Consider the following 25685-nt stretch of genomic DNA (forward strand, 5'->3'; position numbering starts at 1 on the left):
GGCTGAGCTCTGCAGGAGCTGGGCCAAGGACAAAGCACTCAGCAGCATGTGATGGTGCTCACAGGGGTTTTCAGGTGAGGGAAGAGACAAGAATGTTGACTCCATGTTCAGAAGGCTTGATTTATTATTTTATCATATACATTACACTAAAACTATACTAAAAAGAATAGAAGGAAAAGTTTCATTTCAGAAGGCCAGCTAAGCTAAGAATAGAAAGGAATGAATAATGAAGATTTGTGTCTCAGACAGAGAGTCCAAGCTAACTGGGCTGTGGTTGGCCATTAATTGTAAACATCCAAGATGGGCCAATCACAGATGCACCTGTTGCATTCCACAGCAGCAGATAACCATTGTTTACATGTTGTTGCTGAAGCCTCTCAGCTTCTCAGGAAGAAAACTCCTAAGAAAGGATTTTTAATGAAAAGATGTCTGTGACAGCAGCGTGTGCAGCTCAGGATTTTCCAGCATATTCCTGCCTGTTGCTAAAGGCAAGTCCACAGGATTTCCAAAGGAATAACTTATTAGCCAAAAAAAGAGCATTGCTATGCTTCGCACAGTACAATAGCATAAGTGGGAATTTGTAAGTAAATATGACAGCTTAACATCTTTTGAACTATGACAGCTGCAAAATGTCAGTTTCATTCTTGTAAAAAGAGGGAGAATTGTGAAGAGTTCAGATGTTTAATTTTACCTCCATTAATGATTCTGATTTTGTTACTGACAATAATCACACACTGAAAGCTCTATAAATCTTATACACTCACTTAGCAAGTGAAGAAAATTAACGCTAGTTTAACAAATAGTGCTGAAAATTCTTCAAGAATGCAGTTAGGCAAATGACAATAGTGATCAATCAAATATTTATGGTGACCTTCTGTTTTATTTATCTACTGGAAAATCAGAAATAATTCCATTAAGTATACAAAAATGCCACCTGACTATAAGATTAGAAGAAGAATCACAGTCTGACCTCTTACTGGAAGTCTGATTTTAACAGCAGAAACATAAGACAGTTCATATTTAGGAAGTTATGTTTTAAATTTGCACTGGACTTCACCACCAAATGCAGCCTTGGTTTAAAAATAAATACTACTCAACATGAGAAGTACAGATTTGACTGTTATGATTCTCTAAACTAACATCTTAAAAAAAAAGCCAACAAAAAGGAAACTGTATGCTATTTGTGCCAGTACAGAACTGACCTTTTCCACTGATATTCAGGGTACTGATTCAGCCTCACTAAAGCACTGGGTGTCTGTCATTCAGGGTCTTGTGTTAATGGGCCACTTCCAGAGTGGCACACTAAGCTCTCACCTAATCCTGTGAACACACAAACAAGCCACAGCACTGCATTCTTACTGTGTTCCTCTGCTGAGGAGACTGCACATGCCCTGAGTTTTATGATGAAAAGTTTGGAATATTAACAGAATATACATAGCAATCTGAATTTGTCTTATAATTATACTTTCTGGACGTGGCAAATGGCCGTGTGGAAGTTTTTACAAAAAGATAACATCCTAAGAATGCACTATATTGGAGAAACAAAGCTGTTCTTCATTCCAGTTATTTCTTTTTTTCATTAGTGTGCAGGCAAAAAATACCCAAGCTTTTAAAAATATCAGCAGATATATTGCAATGAAAATGCAGTTCAGACTGTAGAGAAGGGCAGAAACATGATTTTAGGAAATCTTTATGCACTCACAGTAGATGTCAGTAACAAAATGCCTCATTACTGCCTGTTCCTTTCTCTGATACCATACAGAAGCAGCTAAAGGACAGACATTGGGATGGTTCTGCATCATCTGGAGGCGAGCTGCTGAAGGAGAGCTTCTGGGTGTGAGCTGAACCTGAAGATTACAGAATTTCAAAGGTGCTTATAGCTTGCTTTGAAATAAGCTGATCCTATCCTCCCTCTTCCCTTTCCAGTGAGTTTTGCTCTTCATTTTAATGGAACACAATCAAACCCCAACCAAGTTTCTTTTATTGGTGCACAGATTCAAATCCCTATTGTAGACTCCTACAGTTTGCATATTTTAGGTCCAGTGCATAATCATTTTACTGAGGAAGTCTCATTGTCTAAATCCACATTCTCCTGTTCAGCTTTCCAGACTTCCCAGGCTGGCAGTCTAAAGAGTGACAGAGCACAGGGAAGCCAAGAGGGGGAGTCCTCCAGAGGTTAATATCAGTCAAGTAACAATCTGATTCCTCCCTGGAGAGTGACCTCTGCTACATGGGAGACAGGAAGGCAAGTTATTCCTTTGGCTGTGTTTGGGGATAATAAAAAATCAGAAAATAATTGATCAGTATGAAATAGGGTTGTGGTGCACCTCAATGTAGTTGAACTGCTGTCTAATTGCCTGTGTACTCAGTCTCTTACACAGGCTAATATTAGCTCCAGCAAGCCAGCATATGCAAAGGCAATGTGAACATAGAGTCTGTTACTACAAGGACTCACACACTCACTTCCCAGTGCAAAAGCATTCCGAGTTCTCAGATTTTAAGGACTAATTTGTCAGGTTAAACCTTGCTATCTGAAGGGACGAATTGGCTGATGGGTCAAACAGCAGTAACTCCTTCCCATGTGCTTAATAATAATAATAAATAATAATAATAATCTGCTATTTTTATTACTACAAAAAACAACATTGTGAAATACCCAGTGGCCCGAAGTAGGTGTTTTGACTGTTCTTCCAAGACTGCAAACCTCAGGACAGAGATTTTGATTGTGCAAGACAGTGAAGAACATCTACCATCCCACCATTATCTCTGAAGATTATGGTCTAAGAAATGCTGTGTAAGAAACATTATTTTTATTAGTATTTTGTAACCTGTCTGACCTCAAACACTGTGTTAAACAGGCCACAGATAAACTTTTTCTGTGCGCCGAAAGACAAATGACATTACTGTGGCCAGTGCCAATATTAGAAGAACATTTAAACTGTCCTTTCTGAAAGATGCTACCAATAAATTAAAGATTACAAAAGGGTCCAAACAGTGATAACGAAAACAAAAGAGCAAAAAAGTGATGATATGGGGATTATGGTACTTGGACAAGAAGTCTGAGATGAGAAGTCTGTCACTACAGTTTAACAAATACTAGAAAATGATGTAGAGTCATGGATGGAGCATTGTCAAATATCCTATTGTTACCTATTTTTGTGGAGAACATGGATTGAGGTTACGTTCAGGGCAAGAGCCATATACTCAAAAAAGTTTTTACAACAGCATAAAATACAGTCTCTAATTGTTGCGAGCTAAAGAAAGAAAAAAAAAAAAAGAGACTAACCCAAAAGCTTTTGAGATGTTATCCGCTTTTTGTGGTTGTAGACTCTTGCCTCTCCTTTTTTCCGCTTTCTCATTCTTTGTCACAATACCCTATAATTCTTTAAATCATCAGATCACTTTGAAGCACAGTTTCTGCTGGCTCTTAAAGGCTAGAGTATACACTTGCTTTCCTCCTGTGTAATTTCCTGTTATTTTTGACTTTATATTTTAGGTGCTTAATCATGTTCAGTGGGAAGCATTTGCACTTCATGGGTGCACACACAACACACAGCTGATTCTGCAACAGATGCAGAGCAGAAACAAAACAGCCTCCTCTTTATCACAGCAGGTCTTGGTAAACCAAATGATCATCTCAGTCTCAGGGAGAGCTCAAATGTTGCCATCTTATTGCAAAGTTCCATACCTTCTCAGTGATTCCTCATGGGCATCTCCTCACAGCACCGAACCCTTCTTCTTCTTAACAGTACAGCCAACAAACTCCAACTCCCTCCTCGTCCATCTAACCCACTCTTTTGTAGCACTCATCTTCTTATTGAACACAGCTGTGGCTTATTAAGGGCAGGCCTGTTCCTATCTTTGGTGATTAGTGCAGTTGCAACTCCTCAGGTGTGAGACAACCTTCTGCACTATTTTCTTACATTCTATCCCTCCACGCTCAAAGACCACAGGCACAAGAACTCTTGCAGTGCAGGTACCACTGACCTCAGCCATCACCCTGAGCAGCACCACAGTCCATCCCACGGCAGCAGCTTTTCCTGCACGAGGAGCTTCAATGGGTTGGCTTTGCTTCAGTGGAACCTTTCTGCACAGGAGGAAAGTAATCCAGGTCTGTACAACTGATAATTTCTTGACTCTTGTAATGTAGATCAAAGAGTTGTGTTCTAACAGACTTGAATTTGGATCTGCAGAAGCACAAAAGACAGAGGGTTTGAACACACAGAAGAGATGTTTATCCAAGACTGCCCCCCTCTGTTATTGCTTCACAGCTAAATAAAGAAAAATATTTCAAACTGCTGTAAATTCTTCTCACACCTGATAAAATGAGATTTCCAGTATATTGATTTTTAGTATCAGTATTTAGTGGAAAAATAAAATGTAAATAAAATAAAACATAAATAAAAAGTTAAATACTCCTGGACTATAAATATGGAAAGCATACTGAATTTCTTCAGTGAGTGTTTGAATAGGGGTGATTTTATTGAGCTGTTTGCAGCAAATTTAAAAATCAATATTTCTCTTGGTTTTTCTCTGTTCACATTTTTGTATAAAATTACTCTAAAATACAAGGTAGGATTTTTTACAAAAAAATTTTACAAATTTTTCTTTTGCTTTTTCTTTGGCAAATACAAATATCAGGACCATTTCTCTTTCATAAAGTTTCTGCTAAGGCAAATCCAGTATTTTATTCATGGAAATATAACTTTATATGTCTAACCTATGCTTAAATAAATATTGGAAAACTAAGTCTATTCCTGAAAATTCCAACTGTAATGCTTAAAAATGAGTAAAGGAACAAAGTACCCACATCTGATTCTCATCATCCACTTCAAACCCCTAAAATGCAGCAAAGACAACCAGGCTGTTGAAAACTCTACAAACAAAACAGTTTAATGAATAAAAATTTGGAGAAAAGTAAAATACTGTCTTAAAGACGAGTTTGTTTTGTGTGTTTATTCAGTGGCATAAAAAATGCTATGTGATAATATTCTAGGAGACAACTACAATTATTTTTAGAGTCTAATGAACAGATGGTTTTCTTAAAATTGCAAATTGGAAAAACTGAAAATTCAGTTTTTCAGTAATCTACAAAATGCAAAACCAGACCATCATGTATACAACATTTTATAAATCTTGTTCCTCATGTAAAACTTGTCTCCAAGAAAAGTGCTTAGAGTGAGGCAGAGGTGCATAATTACAGTGTTCAAGGGTGTTCTGTGTAGGAACTCAGTGCAGAAGCTTGGTAGGGGAAAGACAAGAAACTCTTTCTTTTAGGTAATAGCTCAAGATATGTGCTATTTGGAAAGGAATTCTTTTTTGTTCCATACATCCCTTGCATTCATTACTTAGGGTATTTATTACAGAGACCACCACCGTCTTGCTTCCAGCTCTTACTGGTTTAAATATACATTTCAGCCACAGTTTCATTCCAAAAAAAATTATTTCTTGCACAGACAGCCAAAATCTGAAACTCTTATGCTTATTCAGTAAAATATGGGGGAATCCTTCCCTCACCACGTTGAGCTGTGCCATTGATGGGCTGCAAATCAATCCACACTGCAGCTCAATCCAGTGAAACCTTTTGCCAGGCGAATGTATTTGTGCCTACCCATTTCCAGCTGCTGGTAGATCCAACTTTACAAAGTCTGGCGGTTCCTCTTTACTGAGGGCAGCCTTCCTCCATGCTGGCAGTGTCCCAGTGTCCCTACCCACCAGATGCAGAGCTCTCTTGGGAGGATTGATGAAGTCTCAGCATGTAGTCTGGGAGCAAATGACTGCAGTGTATTTATCTTAACTTTAGTAATGTTTTCTCCCATAACTTCCTCATAGACACACTGCTGAGGCATGGACACACTACTGGACCAGATGAGTGGACAGTAGATGAACTGAAAATTGGCTGCATTTCTGGGCTCAAGGGGTTCTGATTAGGAGCGTGAAGTCCAGCTGGAGCTCAGTCACCAGAGATGAACCTCAGGGGTTGATACCAGAGCCAATACTGCTTTGACCTTTCATAACTGGACTGGTCAATGGTGGAAAGTGCACCTTGAACAAGTTCACAGATAGAAAAAAAAGCTGGGAGGAGTGAGTAACCATAAGATGGTTCTGCTGCCATATGTTGCACCCTCACCAGGCTGGAGAAATGCAAAATAGGAACATTATGAAGTACAGCAAAAGGATGTGCAAGCTCCTGCCCTTCAGGAGGAATAACCTCAGACACCAGTACACACTGGTGCTGACTGACTTTGCAGAAAAGGCCCTAGAGTGGGAGGCACCAAGCTGATTCCATCTGAACATAAGGAAATATTTGTGTTGTGGCAAGTTTTTTTCCCTTCATTGGGAAGGTGGTCAAACATTGGAGTAGGTCACCCAGGGTTGATGTGGAGTCTCCATTCTTGGAGATACTCATAACTCAACCTGACATGACCTTGGGAATCCACTCTAGGTGACCCTCATTTAACAGGTGGAGTTGGACTTGATGTTCTCCACAGGTGCCTTTCAAAGACTCTGTGATCCTGCATAATGCTGCTGAGTCCAGAACATTGCCAGCAAGAGACAAAGAAACCCCTCCTTCCTGTTGCAGCCTGAGGGACAAAGAGCACACAGGAGCCCTCCCTGTCCAGTGAGCTAAGATGGGCTCCTGCCCTGTGAGCATGTCAGACAGGATAACATCACTTCTCTGATGCTCTGCCCTTTCACTGCAGCTATGAGGAGGCTGTGGGTGCAGGAATTTGCACCTTCAGGATCTCAGTAAGCTGAACTCAGCCTCCCTGCTGCTCATGGACTTTAACAAGTGGCTGAGGTCCCTCCCTAATGGATCTGACAAGATGCACTTGTCAGAGGCTCAGAAGGGTGCATGTAGCTCCTAACCATGTTTCCAGGCTCATACAGCTACATTTATTCCTCAGACCTGGCCAGAGAAAGGCTCAGAAACTGGCTGAGATGTGGAAGTGTAAACAGACAGCAGATAACCTCACCTCTGAAATATGAAGAGATCTAATTTGACTGCAGAATAAAAAGCCAACTTTACAAAACGCTAACATTGTCATTCTTGTCATTACCTTCTTTATACTGAGAAGAGAACAGAAAAATACATTATTGAATAATATCTGGGGCTTTTTTTCCATTTCCCTATGGTCCTTTTGCCCAGTTTTGCTCTCTTTCCTGTGTATTTGGAGGAGCAGGACCAATTCTGAACATGAATTTTTTCACTTTGATAGCCATAGCATCAATCTGGTTTCTTCTGCATCCCTTTCACTTACCTCATTATGTGTAATAAGCTTCAGAGGAATGGACCTAGCAGCTCAATAAAGTGCTGACAGCTCTGAAAGTAACAAGGAAAATGAAAATGACTCATCAGACATGTCAACAAATAAAGAAGCAAAGCTGGACTACTTTGTTCCTGCCTAAAAACAGAGATGTAGGAAGCCCCACTTGTGGTGTTGATATCAGAGAAATAGTTGTAGCACAAAAGAAGCCACAAAAAAAAAATACTTCACAAAAGATAGCTGCCCTGCTCAAAAGTTATTTCACTGTATATTCATATCTCAAAATAATTGTCTTAACTATTTTTCTTAACTAATGAAGAGAAAAATTCAAAAGTAAGCATGCATGGCTAATATGTTAAAGAAGGTGCATCATAATTAAAATATTTTTTATCTCTTTAAATTTGGGCAGAATACAGTCCTAAGTCCTTCTTTGCTCTCTCAGTGCATGGCTTACTTCATAGTAATGATCAGCTGATGACTGCAAGTGTTGACAGACTGATCTTGGCAAACCACTTTTCAGAGAGTATTACATGTTCCATTATATTTAACAAAATGTAAAGCAAAAGTCTGTCATACTTCACCTCAGGTATTATCTCTGTCTCTGTGTTGTGGAGTTCTTTTAATAGCAAAAAAGGAGAAAAATCTATGAATTGTTTTTAGGCCTGGGGACTAGTTTGAGTCATTCAAATAGATGTGTCATAGTCAAGATCTTTAGATGTGATGGGAACTTTTGGATGTTGGAGGAGAAAGAGCATTTAAAATTATAATTTTTTTTGTAAGGAAAAGAAAGGAAACCATAGTTTAGGAGTTAAAAAAGCTAGTTAGCTTTAAAGACATAATTTTAATAAAAGAATACAATAATCATTTTAATAAAAACATACAAGACCTGGTTAGTTTTTGATTATTTGCCATTTGAAAATATCCCCCAAACTTGACATTCTCATTTCTAAAATCTTGTGAAAAATTATATACATTGCATTCATTAGTATATGAAAAAAGAGAAATATTCTAAGTATATCTTAAAAAACCAAGAGATATGGGAAAATAAAAGGATTTATAATTACAGTGCAATTCTGCCCCACAATGACCAAAACCATCCATTATTTTGGTTTCTGTTCAGTTTGCACAAGTTCTGCTGCTGGTGATCCCTTGCTTGGTTTAATCAGACCATGAGATATTCAGCCAGGTCACTCTGAGGCCATGAGCCTGTACTTATTCTGTTCTTGTGATGGATTAATTGTTTCCAGCTGTATTTCCTATATCATTGCCATGTAATCCTATTTATAGAAATTTTGTGTAATCTACACTAGCCAAGCAAAAGATGGTCCACATCATAGCTGATGTGAATACTTTTAAAATGTGGTGGCTTTAAATACTTGTTCTTTTGAAATCACTGAGGCTTGGCCAATTTAATATAGTGGAAAGTAAATTTATGGGGCAAATTCACAATCATTAAATTAATTCTTAAAATTGAAAAGTTTTTTGTTTGTTTGTTTGCTTGCTTTTAATGGAAGACAAGAAGGAAACATTGGTAAATAATTTGTACATTAATATTAAGCATAGTGTGTTCTTACTCTATTTCCAGATGTGCACATTATACAAACTCTTTCAAGGAACCTTACCTTTTAATTTTTACCTTGAACTTGTGAATAATAGTTCTTCCTTGGAATAATGGAAAGAGATCTATTGTGCCTTCCAGAGAAAACTGAGTAGACTTAATGGTAATAAACATCACCAGCTCTAAAAGTGGTCAAATTATGTTAAAAATATAGTTATAAATGAGGAAAAGAATATGATAATAATAAAACAACCCAAGTTACACCTGAAAGCACACACTTTGCATAATCTTAAAATATTAATTTCAATTCTGATGCAAACAGACAAAAATTGAAGTATAAAGACATTTGAAGGCTACAAGGAGTTACAGAATCTGTTTACCCATCAGTGGGATCCTCAAGACCTGTCTTGTTTGAATCACAAAACTCCAACTAGCTGCAGCCACAGGATGGTGCTCGTGGGCTTTGGATACTACATTACAAATCTGGGAGGAGGGAAAAAAAAAGGAGAAGGAGAGGGAACCAGACTCTCCTCTTGGCAGGCTCTTCCTTGTCCTACCCTGAAATACCTGAGCCAGCAAGCAATTGTGGATTGCATTGATTTACCTCTCTAGATTTACTGAATCTTCAGGAGCACTGCAAATAGACTGATCCATCAAGGGAAGTCACTAAATGTGATTTACTGAATCTTCAGGAGCACTGCAAATAGACTGATCCATCAAGGGAAGTCACTAAATGTGTTTCTTTTGGACTTCATCAAAGCTTTGATACTGTCTCTCACCGAATCCTTCTGGATTGTCCAGCACACAGCTGGATAACTGAGTTATGTGATAGGTAAGCTACTGCCTCACAGGTGAGGCAAAAGGAGTTGTAGTGAATGGGGTGACATCAGACTGGTGACTGTCACTAGTGGTGTCCCATGGGGTTCCATTCTTGACCCAGTTCTCTTCAACATCTTCATTAATGCCCTGGATGCAGGACTCAAGGGTGTACTAAATAAGTTTGCTGAAGACGCTGAATTGGGAGGAGCTGTCAACTCCCTAGAGGGCAGAGAGGCCCTGCAGAGATCTCCACAAATTAAAGGGTTGGGCAATCACCAACTGTGAAGTTTAACAAGGGTAAGTGCCAGATTCTGTGCCTGGGATGGGGCTGTGTGTACAGACTCGGGAATGAGAAGCTGGAGAGCAGAGCTGTGGAAAAGGACCTGGGGGTCCTGGTCAATGGCAAGTTGAACATGAGCCAGCAGTGCCCTGGCAGCCTCAGGCACAGCATCACCAGCTGGGCAAGGGAGGGGATTGTCCTGCTCTGCTCTGGGGCAGCCTCACCTCGAATGCTGGGGCAGTTTTGGGTGCCACAACATAAAAAAGACATTAAGCCATTAGAGTGTAATAAAAGAGGGCCATGAGGATGATGAAGGGTCTGGAAGGGAAGGCATATGAGGAACAGCTGAGGTCACTTGGTTTGTTCTGTCTGGAGAAAAGGAGATTGGGGGGAGGGGGAACCTCACTGCAGTTACAATTTCCTTACAATTGTGAAGATGAGTGCAAGGTCATGATGTTTTCACTCGTGTGACCAGTGACGGGGCCCAAGGGAATGGCCTGGAGTTGAGTTAGGAGAGGTTTAAGTTGGATATCAGGAAAAGGTTTTTTTACCTTTTAGGGTGGTTGAGCACTGGAACAGGCTCCCCAGGGAAGTCGTCACAGCACTAAGTCTGATGGAATTCAAGAAGCAGTTGGACAATGCTCTTGGGCACATGGTGTGAGTCTTGAGGAGTCCTGCACAGGGCCAGGAGATGGACTTGATGATCCTGATGGCCCCCTTCCAACTCAGCATACTCTATAATTCTATGATTCTATGAGCAGTTTCTTGTTCTTCTGGCTATTACTGTTTAGCTAAATACATAAATTTATTACTTTTTAGCTAAATACATAATTTAGAGACGGAAAGAGGTACAAACTGTACCGTATTTAACATCAATAACCTGAACACCTTTTTCTTTCAGAGCAATTTTTTTCTTGCAAGCTGCTCTTCTTGACTGGTATGTGTGTTGGCTGTTGCACACAGGTGGCAGTGAAGTAGAATAACTGCAGGTAACAAAATCTAGGAATCTCATAGATGCATTTTAGATCTAGGAATGCTTTTGAACCTTTGCTATAGAAAATAATTAAACTTAAAGAGTCCCTTTAAAGCTCAAACACTTCTGCAGTTTAACTGGAAAGACATCCATGCACTATGAATTTGGACAAGACTCTGAAGGACTGGGAATCCTCCTCAGCAACAGAAGGTCCTGCTTTACACTTAGTCACAGTCATCTCCCTGTGCCTTCTCCTTCCCTAGAAGGGGCCCCTACTTACATTAAGAAAGTATGCACATCTCTGTATCACCTGTGACTGATTCTTAACTTCTTCAGTGATTTCATTTGTAATTTTATACAGATGACCAGGCATGTTGTAATGAATATTTTCATTCACCTCTTAAATTCTCAGGACTTACAGACTTTGTGAATAGTAGCTTCAATTGTAAATTCAGTAGGATATACCGCAGGGCAACTCATATTTCTATGGAAGTATAGAATATAGATTCTGCAATTCCACGTACTATTGCAGTGTGTATCCATATGGCAAAAAATGTAGGTATGTACTACAACACTTTTAATCAAGGTTTATACTAAGCCAGAAAAGTGTTGGCACACTTTTATATAAATATTTCCCCAATGAGTCACTAATCCACACATCTCAATAGCTGGCGTGGGGAACACTTGCATTCCAAGCCGTACTGCAAAGGAGGCAGCTTCGAAATAATTTATAAACTAAGTGAATAAGGAACTTTGGAGAGAGGAAAACGAGTTAACAGATAGCAAACCCAGAATACCGAGGGCACTGGCAAGCCCAGCACCTGCCCGTGGAACGCTGCCCGCGCTCCCCGGCCCTGCCTCCCGCGCACCTGGGCGCGCCCCCGCCGCGGGGATCGGGCTCGGGGGCGGAGGGTGGGATCTCAGGCATCGCCTGTGCCTCTTCCCTCCCCCCTTCTTTCCACCTTCTGCTTTATAATTGCCCGCCTCCTTTCTCTCCCCTTTCGCCTTATCAGATGCGGAGCGGCCAGCGGGGAGGGAAGCGGCTCTCCCGCAGCCGGCTCTGCGCCCGCAGCCACGCGTGAAAAGGAGCGGCCGCTCCCCGCCGGCCGCTCCCCGGCTGATGCCCGCACAGGTCGGTGTGCGCTGCGCTTCGTCCCCCTCCACGGCAGGGGCCAGGCGGGCGGGGGGGGTACAGGCAGGACCGCAGAGCTTCCCATCAACCTGCCCGGACACCTCCGGGGCGGCAGGACGGGAGCGCCGGAGGGAGGATGGGCGAGGGAGGAGGAGATGGAGAAATGGAAGGTGGCGAGCTCAGGCTCGGACGGGAAAACCCCTTTAGGAAACCACTTTAGGAAACCCCCTGCAAAGGCCTTACTTTGATAGCTGATAGTAATTAAAACCCCATCAGTCTCACTGTTGCTGTGGCGGAGACCCTGGCTGCAGCCCGGGTCCCGCCGCGGCTGCCTCCTCCCTGGCTCCCTCCCTCGCTCCGCGCCGCGCGGTGTCGCGGCAGTCGCTCCGCCCCGGCCCCGCACGGCGCTTTCTGCGCGGAGCTGCCCGGGCTGGCGAGCGCGTCCCCGCCTGGTCCCCGCTCGCTGCCGGCAGCCCCTGGCGCTCACGGGCTCCGTTCCCCGCCTCAGCTCGGCGGAGGCAGCGAGCTCCCCGCGGTCCCTCCCTTAGCCCGGGGCGGGGGCTCTCGCTTTCACACGGGGGGGTGCTGCTGGTGGGGAGCCCCCGGAGAGGAGTCGGGAGTCAGGAGCGGAGCCTGTGAGCCGCGGCCCCCTGGCCCCACGCTGCGGGGCTGTGGAGAGGCGAGCGGGAGAGCGCGGTCCCGGTGCCCTCCGCCGCCTCCCTCTGCGGGGCCGGGGCTGGTCGAGCTCCGGCTTGGCCCAGCGGGACGTCGGACGTGAGCGCTGCTCCGCAGCGAGACACCGAGACAGGGAAAACCCCGAGTGACCTGCCCGTCCTGGGGGCTGCGCTCAGCCTCCTCCCCTGGGCTGGGTGCGCGGAGCCGGGGCAGGGCGGAGCACGAAGGTGTGTGCCGCGTTTGTCCCCCTGCTCTAGAGGGTACGTCCTTCCCTCAGGAGAAGGTGCCCTGTGGCCAGGTCCGTGCCAGGAATCCTGGAGCCCAGCTGGGAGAGATGCTCCGTGGAGCGGGGCTCACCTCATGGCAGGGTTCTTGGCTTGCTTGGTGTCTGTCCTAGCGCTAGTCTGGCAGATAACTCATTTACCACATACTTACTAAAAGGTGAAATACATAAAGAGCAGAAGGAATACGATGTTTGTTTTTAGTACCACACAATGTCAGCCACAAGGTGGCTGCAGACGTGACTTTCCTTTCCTGGTTAAGTGAACCCTGACTTTCGGATCATTGCAGAGATGAACTTGTGTGTAGTTGATCCAGCACCAGTTATGTCTATTCCAATAAATCTCATTTCTCTGGCTTTTCTATTAAAGCAGCAGTAGACAATGTTTCTAACACAGGATTATCGGTCAGTTAGTATTTATAGCTCTTGCTTTGGAGGAAGGTTTATATTAAATGTAGCAGATGGTGAATTCAGCCACCACTGCGAGTGAATATTTTAATGTCTGGGTTATTATGGGAGGCAATCCACGCATCATCAGTGGTAACTGCCTGGAAGAATAAGTTGCTTGGAGAGTCTGTGTTTACTTGATCCAGATTGTATTCCTGAGTGAGAGGCATCAGTACACAACATGAGATACACAAGAGACGGATTTCAGCCTGTTTTGAGATACTCTTGGGTCTTCCTATTGCCTGTCATTAGGCAGCTGTCTGCTGACTCTGGTCCTTGGGTGTTTGACACTTTGGTTCGTGTAGTAGGAAACCTGGGAACTTTGCACAGGTTTCTGAATTCTGTCTGGAGGATGGGTCTAAGAACTCTGCATAGCAATATATAAGTTCTTGGTGCACATCTTTGATGTGGGTTCTAGGTATTTTCCTCTGTCTTGAGAGATTTATACTATGAGAGATGGATTCAAAATATATGTTTAAGTAATGTGAAATTTGTTGATAGTATGGTTAAAACTGATAACCTCCTTTGGAGATGGAATTTACAATGTATATATTTCTAGAAGTTGTATCAAGCATTCGTGACTGGTATTGTGACAGTAGACCTACCAACTATAGGCCTATAGTTGTCCTACTGGTACAGCTATAGCAGGTTGCAAATGCTCAGAGAGAGAAGAGGATGTAGGTCTTATCCTCTTCTGTTTAATAATGATTGAGGTATTTCAGTCTGGTTTTATATTAGATAGTGGGTGAACCACTTGCCATGTGCCTTCAAGACAAGGAAAACATGTAAGGCAAATACAGTGATGGTATGTCAGGACTAGTCAAGAAAATGACAGAGGAGGTAAATGTGAGAAACCTACAAAACAAATACATAAACCAAAATTTACCCAGGTAAACCTTCAAATTCTCTTTGCTGCCTGCAAGAAATCTACTATTAATTATCTTAATTTGTTTATTCTGTAGAATTTTAACAGGTGAGGACAGCAAAAAATTGTCTTCTTGGCCCAGAAAATTGACTGAAACTAGTGCAGTCAAGTTGAGTGAAAGAGAAATCTTTATAAGTATGGTGCTAGGCTGTATCTTGAGATTGGCACTGTTTTTAAGGTAACTTCTGTGGTCAGGTAAATTGCTCATTCTGAAACTTGCTCTTTGGAACCAGAATTGTTTCCTGTAACCCAGCTAGTTCACCTAGGACTACCTTTAGTGTTCATATACTACTGCATTCTAAAGTGTTGATTTCTCCTAACTGGTCAAGTTAGTGTAAATGGTTTTGACCATGACTGTAGGTGCAGACACTACAACAAAAAGCACAGGATAAAGTAGAAAAAGGAAAATGGACAATGGGAAGAGGATGTGAGTTCCTTCAGAACAAAGTTATGCCTTTTAAAAAAAGCTTCAGAGTTCTTTGCCACAGATACCTTGATAAGGTTCTTACAAAACTGGATTGTGTAGAAGTACATGTTGTACTTTTTTATTATCTATAGTTTACTCTATTTCCAATGCTTGTGTCTGATCAGCAAAGAATTTACAGTTCCTTTTTATGTGGGCCAAGTTTTCAAAACTGTTGCGTAGCCCAAGTGGGGTTCTTTGTCCCTTTCAGGTAAAATGTGCTTTGGTCATAAAACTGCTGCCAGGAAAATTTATCTCCACTGATGTCTGTGGTAAATTCCTTGTTGTTTGTTTGTTTTGTTTGCTTGTTTTAATCAAATCCAGATTTTCCCCACAATTTTCATTAAAGTGGATGGCTTCTCTTTTCCTGTTTAGTAAGTCTTTTTGTTCCATGTGTTTTCAGACCTGCTGATACTGTGTGTATTGAGGGGAGGAAGATGCTGTGTCGATACAAGATACAGAGCTGTTTTCTCTTGGCTTTCTTAGCTGTCACACCTTTTTGCATCAGTGATGTCCAGGGTCAAGGTGAGTCACAAACAAGAAGATGGAGTTTTTCACTCTGATGTGCAGAAATAGACTTTTTATTCCAAATGCAAGTGTTACTTCCTGCTTAATAGGATGTGAATCCAATAATACTGAAATGAAGCAAGAATTTTGCTGCTGAGCTCAGGGAGCAGGTGGGAGTAGAATTACATCTTCATGTGTGCTCTTTGAACCTAGTATCTCAAATAGCATAAATATTTGTGCAAAATCATGTGTCTCAAAATTATACACGTTTTTACTCCTATTTACATGAAAGTACTTATCAGAAATTGCTCTTATTGTCATCTATGTAATCAAGCAAGTTTGAAGGATCAGCTGTGATGTAAAGCTTGCATGGAATATGCATGTTTTTTATCTTGTATGGAATATGTATGTTTTGGAACAGTAGCTGTTGTAGTGCTTATATCATTCCATATTGCACAGATCTGTTAAATGTCACAGACTACTTCTGCAGTTTTTAAAATGCAAATTTCCTTTGTGAATATTAAAGGATACTGCTGGGATTGTTACATACTTGTTGGATTGTATTGACAGTGACTTGACTGCTAGAGAAAATGTATCCTATTGCTTGGGGAAGGAGGGAGGAAGAATACCAATGAGTTTTTATGATTTCTAAAGAAAGGCATTTCTCTCAACTTTAGTTTTATGTAATCCCTTTGATATGAGATTGCATGGGCATAACCAGGAGCAGAATTGGATCCTGGGGTCTTTTAAAGCGATTTGTGTAATGTATTATTCATGAGGACATTTGGAAACTATTGGCAACGTGAGGCTTTCAAAATCCTGACAATGCAGCTAGCAGTGTTGTCCAGTCTGCGTGGCACTCGAGTGCTGGGGAAGGATGCACTCTTGGATGTTTGGAAATCTGTGAGCATTTTACAAGCCTCTCCCAGAACTGAGGGACACGTGTAAGCTGTAATCTATGATGTCGGCAATGCGAGGTGAATCAAGAAATGTATGTTCCCAATGTTCAGTGCATCATTCTGGTCAGAAATTAGTTCCAGAATGTTTGTGACTTAATGAGCCAATAAAGCAAAGCATATGGTTAGTCTTTTCTCTGTATTTCAGTCCTAATACATATGGTTAAGATTTGCAAAACAGGTCTGGGGTTTGAGGTCCACCTCCAGAAAGTTTTGCAAAATTCCTTGGTCTTGGAAAACTATATTCTTCTCCACTTTTTAAAACCTTTGATTCCATCAGTTATAGTCGGAGAGTGTTCTCCCTTTAATACCAATACAATGAAATGAAGGTCAGGGTTTTTTTTCCACAGTATTCACCCTAACAGAAGCTAGAGTTGGTGTACTTGGTGAATAAAGAACAATACTTCCCTTGTTCTTAGACTCTTTCAGCAAGCATCAGCTATGGAATGCTGTCAGCAGTGTGATATTAAGCTAAGTGGACCATTGCCTTAGCCCAACACGACTGTTATTCTTTTGAGTTAGGTGATATGAAGTCTCTATTCCATGCTCCCAGAAAAAAATCTCTTGGTATACTAAAAGTAATAAGGTGTTTCTCAAATTCTTTTTGTCAAGTTTGCCACCTCTTGAAGTAAGCTCTTCATGCAGCTGGCAAACTATTTACAATTTTATACCATTTGTTTATCTGTTTTAATCAACTGTACACTCTGCCAACAAGTAGGAAGAGCTGGCATTTGTTCCAGCTTGTGTTTCCTTCCTTTGGCAAAGATGCTCAGGTAAAGGTGTGTAATGTGACTTCTTGGAAAGGAGAATATGTTTAAGACTGAAGCCAACGTGCCTGAAGCTACAAATTATCCCTTCAGAGGAGCTATGTGGTTGTATCTCACTGTGTCACATAGCACTGTTTGGTTTTGACTCAACAACAATTATTTTTTCAGCTCTGCTGTTTCTTCCCCATTCAATTTAGTGTATAAATAACATATTTTGTCTACTTATGTTCTTATATAGTACATGATTAGTGCTGAGCAAGAAAAGCAGTTGAGAATTTTTCATTTATCCATAAAGTAACTTGTTTGAGTGTTTTTCTCTATTTAAAGATGGATTTTCTTTGTGTAGCAATAATTTTCATGTGTTACTACTGTAATTGCTAAGTATCTGCAGTGCATATTAGCTTATTCAGTTCTTATGACAACAGTAAATAGAAAGCCACAATATTTAGTTAGTATCCAAACTTAGACTATTGGATGTCTTGGAGAATTGTCCATAAGCAATTTATTGTATTTTTCCTTTCCAGTAAGAGTTGAAAACATTCCTTCCCTAGTTGTCTGAAAGAGTTATGTGTTTGGAGTGCTAATTTACCTGGTGGCATAAACCAAAACCTTGAACTTGTCAGTTTTCTTTTGGGTGACTGCTCTAATGTTGCTGACAGCCATTCTCTTTTGCATTCCTGTAAAACCACTTAACGAGATCTAGCTACTGATTTTTTATCAGTTAACTGACTCAGCTTGGATTGATTTTTTTTCCCTTTCTGCAAGAAGTGAGATTTTGTTCCACAGACAATAAAGACTCAAAGAAATAAAGATATCCTCTTCAGGTTGGTGAATGAGTAGTAATTCCCATCAATATTTTGTTGTCTGTTTGAGTGCTAGATTTTTAACTTCCTTAGCTATATGTACTTTTCTATGCCAGAACATTAGTCTTTGCACAACTAAGACACAGTTGATTATCTGCCTACTGAATAATTATTTTCTTTCTTATGGGTCATTGCTGTGTGGGAATGTTCCTTCCACTGCACTGCTGCCTTTAATACAAAAAGAACCCAGTGAAAATTGACCAGTTATGTAAAGACTATTCTGGCACCCCTTTTCTAGTCTTTCACATTGTAACTCTGTAGTATACAGAAAAACTGGTGATTGTGTCCTTCTTTGCTTGTAAGGTCTGTGATTGTTTTTTATGGGCTCATACATTTACCTGTTTTGGTGATGGCTAATAGCAGTTAGGCCGGAACTATGCTTCTTTGTTAGAAGATGCTTTCATAAATAGCCAAGTTGAAAGCAGGATGGAAAGAAATGATGGGAAAGGAAGATGGCAGACAAAGTGAGCTCTGAAATTCTAAGACATGATTGGGTTTTTTTGGTCAATCTTTGATGTTACTTTGTTGCTCTCTGCTCTGCTTCTTAATCCCCATATGAATTTACCACTTAATCCCAGTAAAATCTGCAGCATTTTCACGCTTGCATGCAGCCATTATTTAAAATTTTATTTTCTATTCCTGAGGCAAAATAATAAAAGGAATTGTATTTTTGCAAACTTCTAGGTATGATTTGTCACTCATGTTCATTCAGCCCCAATTTATTGTGATTTATGTATAGCTTAAAGACACAATGAATCTTGAGAATGAACTAAATGCTGTAATCCATAATTACAGTCTGCTTGGCTTTGAAAACTTTTCGCCATAGTCTCTGTCATGTTTTTACAATTATAGCATGCTGAATGTTCTTGCAGAAACCTGCCTAGCAAAACATTTTGCAGTATCAGGGCCAAATTTTCAAAGAACTGATGTTGTATTTGCAGTGATTCCTGCACACAATCTTGCTTGCAGCCTCTTTCTTTCTAAACTTCAGGGAGGTGACAGGCAGAACTGAAGGTGAGGTCTGACAAGATTGAGCCCAGCAACTAAGGAAATGCTTGGGTTGGGTGTGAGCCCAGTGCTGCCAATCAGAGCAGCTTTGAGTGTGGGGAGCTCATGTGCTCCTTGCTGTTTCTGTCCCCTTGCTTCTCTTCTTGAGCTTGTTCTCTGAGGTCTTTGAGAATGCACAGGTGTTGATAAGCTCTTCTTGGTACTTATGTACTTTTCTGTTCTGGTGTCAAGTGCCTCAAGGAGGAGAACTGCACAACCTGCCCTTGGTCTGACAAAACTGCCACTTAGGGAATGAGAGACTGGATGCAAGGGAATGTATCCCTTGCATTGAACCTCCCAATTCTTACTTCTAAGATCCAAAATGTATTTAATAGTGGATGACCTAGAAAAATATGCACCCCCGAATCTCAAAAAACTACAGCATGCCTTTTTCCTTCTTTCTTCCCCCAAGCTCCTGGAAAAAGTAGCTTGTAGAAAAAAGTTATTGGTTCAGGACAGGCTGCTACTGGTGCCAGAGCTGCATTGGCTGTAGCAGGTCAAATGGAGAGGCCAGAAATTGTTGGCCAGCACATTCTGCCTGTTGACTCAGACACTCCATGTGCTCTAATCCCTAAATCTCAGACATATCATGATACTGTTGGTTTATTTTATCTAAAGGACCAACAAACTGTGGGCATGAGCCTAGTCAATTAAGAGCAATTTAGCCCTGGGGAAAAGAAATTGCCACTTGCCTGCTTCAGATTAATTTCCCTGATTTCTTGGACTTACTAACAGAAACTTTAAGATGTAGTGGCAAAGGCACCAAGGGTTTGGAAAATGATGGAGACTGTTCAGGGCACTGTGGAGACAATGGGAAGAGGAGGAATAAGTTTGGAGGTGTTAAAGGTTTTGTAGCCCTTCTGTCATTCAGCCTGCAAGTAGCTTCCCTGGCTGCCTTTCCCTGTAGATCAGTTTGTTTTCTGTGAGCCAAATTCTATTCGACTGTATGAAGATTTCCCATTGTTGACAGCCAGGCTGCCCTGCCAGGTGCTCTGCTGCAGCTCTTCAGTGAAAAGGGGATGTGCCTCCCCAAAGCAGAGTGGAAAGGTTTTGTAGAGTGTGGTCCAGCATCGGTGGAGTTTGACTGAGCAGTGGGATGTAAACCTGTGAAATACTCATTTATGTGCAGAGACACAAAGTTGCTAATAGCATGGCAACAACATGGGGCAGTTTCTCCATTTGTTCTTATGTGCGTTGCTTCATTGATATTTGCCTCTTTCTCAGTCATTTAATGCTTTTCTTCATTTCACCTGATGCTTCAGTTTGAATCCTGGGTGACATCACAATATAAATAGAAGCCAAATTTTACTTACCAGCCAGATTGCCCCTAAGTCTTGACTGGCATGTGCATGCCTGCTAGTCTTGATGAGACTGAAGCAGTGTTTGCAGCTGCAAAGCTTTGGGCTGCATTTAGCCAGGTTTGCAAATTGGGCAGCTGATGTTCCCTTTGCCTTGTGCACACCTGTCTTTTCTCTTGGTTATTCTCTCCTCACAAGGATTTGAAAATTTGGCCCTGGGTGACATTAAATGTGGGGAAATGCCCACAATAATGAGAGGTAAAGGAGTGTAGGTTATGCATATTGTCAGTGTAAGCAAGAGAGCAATTTTAATTCCCATATATTAACAAAGAGCATTTTTATTACCAGCTTTGCCTGCTAAACTAGTGTCTTAACATCTAACACTGTCTTTCTGTCCACTGCTGTTAGGTTGTTTAGTTTGTTTTGTAAAGACATAAAAGGTCTGTCTGAGGGAAGTAGTACACTTGGGGATGTCATTTTACAAACTAATAAACTGATGTATGTGACATTTTAAATAACTTGCATCCTTTACCATTAAAATTTTGTGTTGTCTTCCTATATGTGTTTATTTTTGTTTAAAATTGGTTAGTCTTTATTTGAATTTAAAATATTGTTTTCTTTCCAAACTTGCAGTGTCCCCACCAACAAGACTAAGATATAATGTAGTGGGTCCTGACAGTGTACAGATCTCTTGGAAAGCCCCCAAAGGGCAATTCACTGGATATAAACTTCTTGTCACTCCAAGTTCAGGTAAAAGTCTCTATGTTCTCTTTTGAGGTGAAAAAACTGTGTTCTCAAAGCATAAAAGGTTTTCAGAGTTTAGTGTCATCCTTCACAGTGAAGAAATTGTGAGCAAGCTTTGGGTAATGGAGTACTGGCTGGTCAACAGAAGAGAGATTGATTTCACTAGAGGGTGGTCAGGCACCGAAAATGGGAATCAAGTGCTTGAGGTAGCAGAGGTGGGTCAATGCTAGTTATGCTTCATATGTAGTCTTTGGGAATTGTCATTGATCATCTGTCTCTACCTTTCTTCCAGTGGGGTGTAAGGAATTCTAGGAATTGTTCAGTGGAAAGTATTGGAATCCTAATTTACTCAGCCTTCAAGGTGGATCTCCTTGTCCTTTATCCCTTAGTGAGCTGTCAGGAAAAGAACTAAGAAAACAAGTAATCTTTAAAAGTTTTTTGAATGAAGACTTGGAAAGGCAGATACCAAGTGGCTGTATAGAGCTATAAAGGTCCTACTTCTCTACATTTAAAATTAAATTTAGAACAGAAACTGTTTTAAAATATGGTCAAAATACATCTTTATATATATATTGGCATGCAATCTTAATATGTAAATGGACGTATAAATATTTATATTTACCTGTTCAATAACAAGTATTTATTTGTTCAATATTTGTATTTATACATGACAATTTCCTAGCACAAAGAAAGTTGGCAGAGCAAGTATTCAGAGGTGATGTGGGTATGGCAGGGTCCGAACTGGCAACCAATCACAGAGGGAAAGCCTGTTGGTATGATGTTACCAAACTTGGCAGATTTTGTAAATTGTTTCTCTTTTTCTTAATGATTTTGCTGGACACCATGGCTGTTTCATGAGGCCTAGATATAAATGCTGATCTTAAGAGCGTTTGTGTTTAAGAAAACTGGTTAGACTGCCTATTTTGTTGCTTTTCTGGGATGTTCTCTGGCCTGGCTGTATGGATAGTCCAAAACTGGGTAAAGTGGGAATGCTTAAGTCATGGTAGAGCTTGAGGTATTTTTAAGTCATTACGTTTACTATACTATAAGAAAAGCAAACAAAGTTATGTATTTGTTGGTTTTTGTCTTTTCTCCTATAGGTGGAAAAACAAATCAATTAATTCTTCAAAATACTGCAACCAAAGCAATTATTCAAGGTCTCATTCCAGATCAAAATTATGCCCTTCAGATCATTGCATTCAGTGAAGACAAGGAGAGTAAGCCAGCACAAGGCCAGTTCAGAAGTAAGTGTCTCTCTATGGCTGACATACAGAATGTATCAGATATTTAATGCAACTTCTGAAATGGTAACAAGTCTTACACAAAGGGGAATGATGGAAAAACAGAGGGTTTTGTGGTGGAAGGAAAAACAAATCCTTGTATTTTAACTGGTGTAAGTATAGGTGGAGGCATGAATTAATTGCATTGCATGTTCTTGCATTGGGGTCTTTGTTTCCATTGGATTGGCATCCCTTTCTTCCTTGTTTCATTAGGAAATTAGCTGGTATTTCATGGAAAGAATCTTCAATGAGTAGAAATAAAGTGCTATATTCTGATACTTTAAAAATTTCCTTTTTATTAAAACAGTGTTATAGCTGTTCCAACTGGCTAATAGATGCTAGTTCAGTAGTATGAAAGGCTGATTTCTTAATCGTCTTCACCTGTCAAAAATGTTTACAAACTTAATTTTTTATATGATCAAGACATGCTTTTACTATCTATATCATAGTGGTATATACACATCCTATCTGATTTATCTTGATCTTCATGTTAAATGTTTTAAATATGCTTAGTGGAGATTTGGTTAATAATGTGGCAGTGCAGTATAGTTGAAAGCCTAATGAATTCTCTGATGCTACGTTTTCCTCACTGTCTTTGCCAAGCTACCTTTCTCTTAAAACCACCACAAGATAAAATATGCTGAGTACTTGATGTGGCATGTATCCAAGTCCTTTTAGCTTTTCACCACTACAACTGTGTATTTACTACCTTAAGCTCTGTCCTGGTTAGGAAACCCACAAAACCACAGATTACTTTAGCATTAAAAAGAAGCCCACAGAAGGCAACAGCAAATTCTGTAATATTAGGTGTAGCTGTTTTTGAAATGGCATTTAGGAAAAGTAGAGCTGGCAACACGATTTAGGGATATGGGGATTATGTTCTATTTAGTATACTCTCTTTGCTGCACTTAAGGATGGAGTTTCATTTAAAAGCAATCGATGCCTTTCATGAGTAAAGAATGCAGAAACAGCATATATACAAATCCTTTTTTTGCTGTCCTGTGTTATAGGGTTTTTTTAACCTTGTAGTTTGACATGTGGCCACTAATTCTTGAGATGAAAAACGGTCAAATATATAAAGAGTTTTGAGAATACTCTGGCTTAGTGCATTGGAAGTATGGTTTTAATGCTCTGGAGTTGTAACTGATGTACTAAGAATTCTCAAACTTACAATAAAATTTTTTTGTAAAAGAGTATTTCTCTTTATATAGCGAGGGATGCATTCTTATTCTAATACATAGTGTTTAATGAACTAAGATCATGTACTAGATAAAATCTATGTCTGTGTAAATGTTGGAGTAAAACTGCTGTCTTGACTCTTCCTGTGTGGTTGGAATTATGACAGTTCCCAAGTCCAGAAATCTGTCAGGATGTAACCGACTTGCCTCCTTTGGACATTTTCAGACTTTTGTACCATTTTCTCTGGAGACTTGCCCCTCAATAGCTCTAGCATTAGAGGAGGCCAGCTAGTTGGCTTTGCTCTTGGGCTTTTTTCAAAGGAATGCTCCCAGAAGGATAAGCAGCAGCATCCTTTTTGGCCGATATTATTCTGGTATTTCACCTCTCATTTTAATCAGTCTTGTTCAGTTAAGGATTAAACACAGACTTCTGACTAAGACCTGGTGCTGTTGTGGCATTCTGTAACTCAGCTAATAACCAAGATCTTCCTTGGTAAAAGCTGGCTCCTCAGCAAACTTGTGAACTTGAATTTGCTCCTAAATCAGTTACACAATTGTTTGCTAAAGGCAGAGGTGATACGCAGTCACGCATGTTATCTTAGGAAGGAGTCAAAGTTTCAGTTTTTTTGTTCTCACCTCTGTTAGGAGTGTGAGCACTGTAGGTTCTGCAAAGGGTTGTCATACTGAGAAAATCAGTATGACATCATTCAGATGTTTGTCAGCTCGTTGTCTTCCTTAGAACTTAGTCTTGTGATTATATTTTGGATTGGAACTTGGAACCCTCCTGGTTGATTCAGATATTCCACGTACTATTGGGTAGATTAATGAAGTCTGTTTGACTTTGGTTCCACTAATGTGCAACAGAATATTTGCACTGTCTCTCTTACATAGTCAAGAGACAGATAACCTCCTTTCATGCCCTTACAGTGTTTTTTTGAAAGATGTAGCACAGAGAGACTTTGGTCCTGGCTGAGGATCAGTGCCTGCTTGGATGAATGTCAGTCATAATCCAATTTTACATAAACTAAGAAGTGTAATTGGAGTAGAATTTTATTTTTCTGTGGAAGATATTCTCAGCTTCGTTGTTTTAAGCTTTTCCTGGCTGTTGCAGACAGCTGGAGTGTGGATACCAATGAGCATTCCAAGAAAATTCTGGAAGGGTTTTTTCTTCCCAATATGTGACTTTAGCAGTGACTTTGTCAGAACCTTTCAGACCATTAGTAGAGCACTACTGGCTACTAATGTAATGTTAGGAATTGCTAATCAAATGGAGTTCTGCTTGGCTGTTGTGAGAGAGTGGAGATATAGTAAGGGATGTATCCCACCCACTTGTGGAATGGGAAACTGTCAAAGCCTCAGCTCTGGAGCAGCCTTGCACTCCTGGAAGTATTTGGTGCCCTGACTACAGATTTGAGCATGTGATCTAAGCTGATTCTGTAAAGAGGACAGTGTAACAGCTGGCTTGTGTGCTTTTGTGTTGACTGACTTGGAGGGAAACTTTGCAATGCTGGACTTTCCCCAGCTAGCTTTGCCAATTTGCTGGACTATCTTTCCAGTGTGGGATCTTGTCTGCATGGGCTTAGGTGCTGATGTCACTATTTGGAATCTCGTGTGTGAAGAGAGTCAGTTTTGAGAGCTTTAATGATGATAGAATGGGAAAAGAGCCATGAAAATAATAAATGCAAAGGGAGGGAGGGAAAACACAGAAACAGTAACTCATTACCTAAACATATCTTCAGATGCTCTGTGCACCTACTTTACGAGGAAGAAGAAAATTACATGCTTCTAACTGCCTTGTTTTTGATTAATTGATTTCCCCCCTTACTTTACAGTTAAAGACATAGAAAGAAGAAAAGACACAAGTAAATCCAAGGTGAAGGATCCAGAAAAAACAAATGCGAGTAAACCAGCTCCGGAAGGTCAGATCATAACACATATGACTTATGTGATATTCTGAATATAATCAGCTTCTTTATTTAACTTGGCCACTGTAGAGATTTTCTGTAAGTCATTACTTTAAATCTGGTTCCCAGGGTTAAATTAAATAGGGGGGGGAAAAAACAGTATTTTCAGAAATATTGGAGAGTTGCTACAGGGGTATTGCTTTTATTTCTGTGTTTTGCTTCTCTTTTTTATAAAGTCCTAAATGTCATCATGAATAGATAAAAAATATTAAATAATTTTAGATAATATTTAAAGCTGCTTTTAGATAATATTAAAAGCTG

The 25685-nt window shown here is 40.5% G+C and overlaps 1 protein-coding gene across 1 annotated transcript in view; it reads left to right on the top strand.

Annotated features, from left to right (window-relative positions):
* Positions 1-11927: 11927 nt before the first annotated feature.
* Positions 11928-25685, top strand: part of COL14A1 (collagen type XIV alpha 1 chain) — a 113625-nt gene continuing 99867 nt past the window's right edge. The window contains exons 1-5 of the mRNA XM_059482315.1: positions 11928-12030; positions 15224-15345; positions 20892-21008; positions 22103-22246; positions 25293-25379. Coding sequence (XP_059338298.1) covers positions 15258-15345; positions 20892-21008; positions 22103-22246; positions 25293-25379 — 436 coding nt within the window. The 5' untranslated portion in view covers positions 11928-12030; positions 15224-15257. The remainder of the gene's footprint in view (positions 12031-15223; positions 15346-20891; positions 21009-22102; positions 22247-25292; positions 25380-25685) is intronic.

This window comes from Ammospiza nelsoni, chromosome 1 (assembly GCF_027579445.1).
Source record: "Ammospiza nelsoni isolate bAmmNel1 chromosome 1, bAmmNel1.pri, whole genome shotgun sequence".
In the NCBI taxonomy this organism is placed as follows: domain Eukaryota; kingdom Metazoa; phylum Chordata; class Aves; order Passeriformes; family Passerellidae; genus Ammospiza; species Ammospiza nelsoni.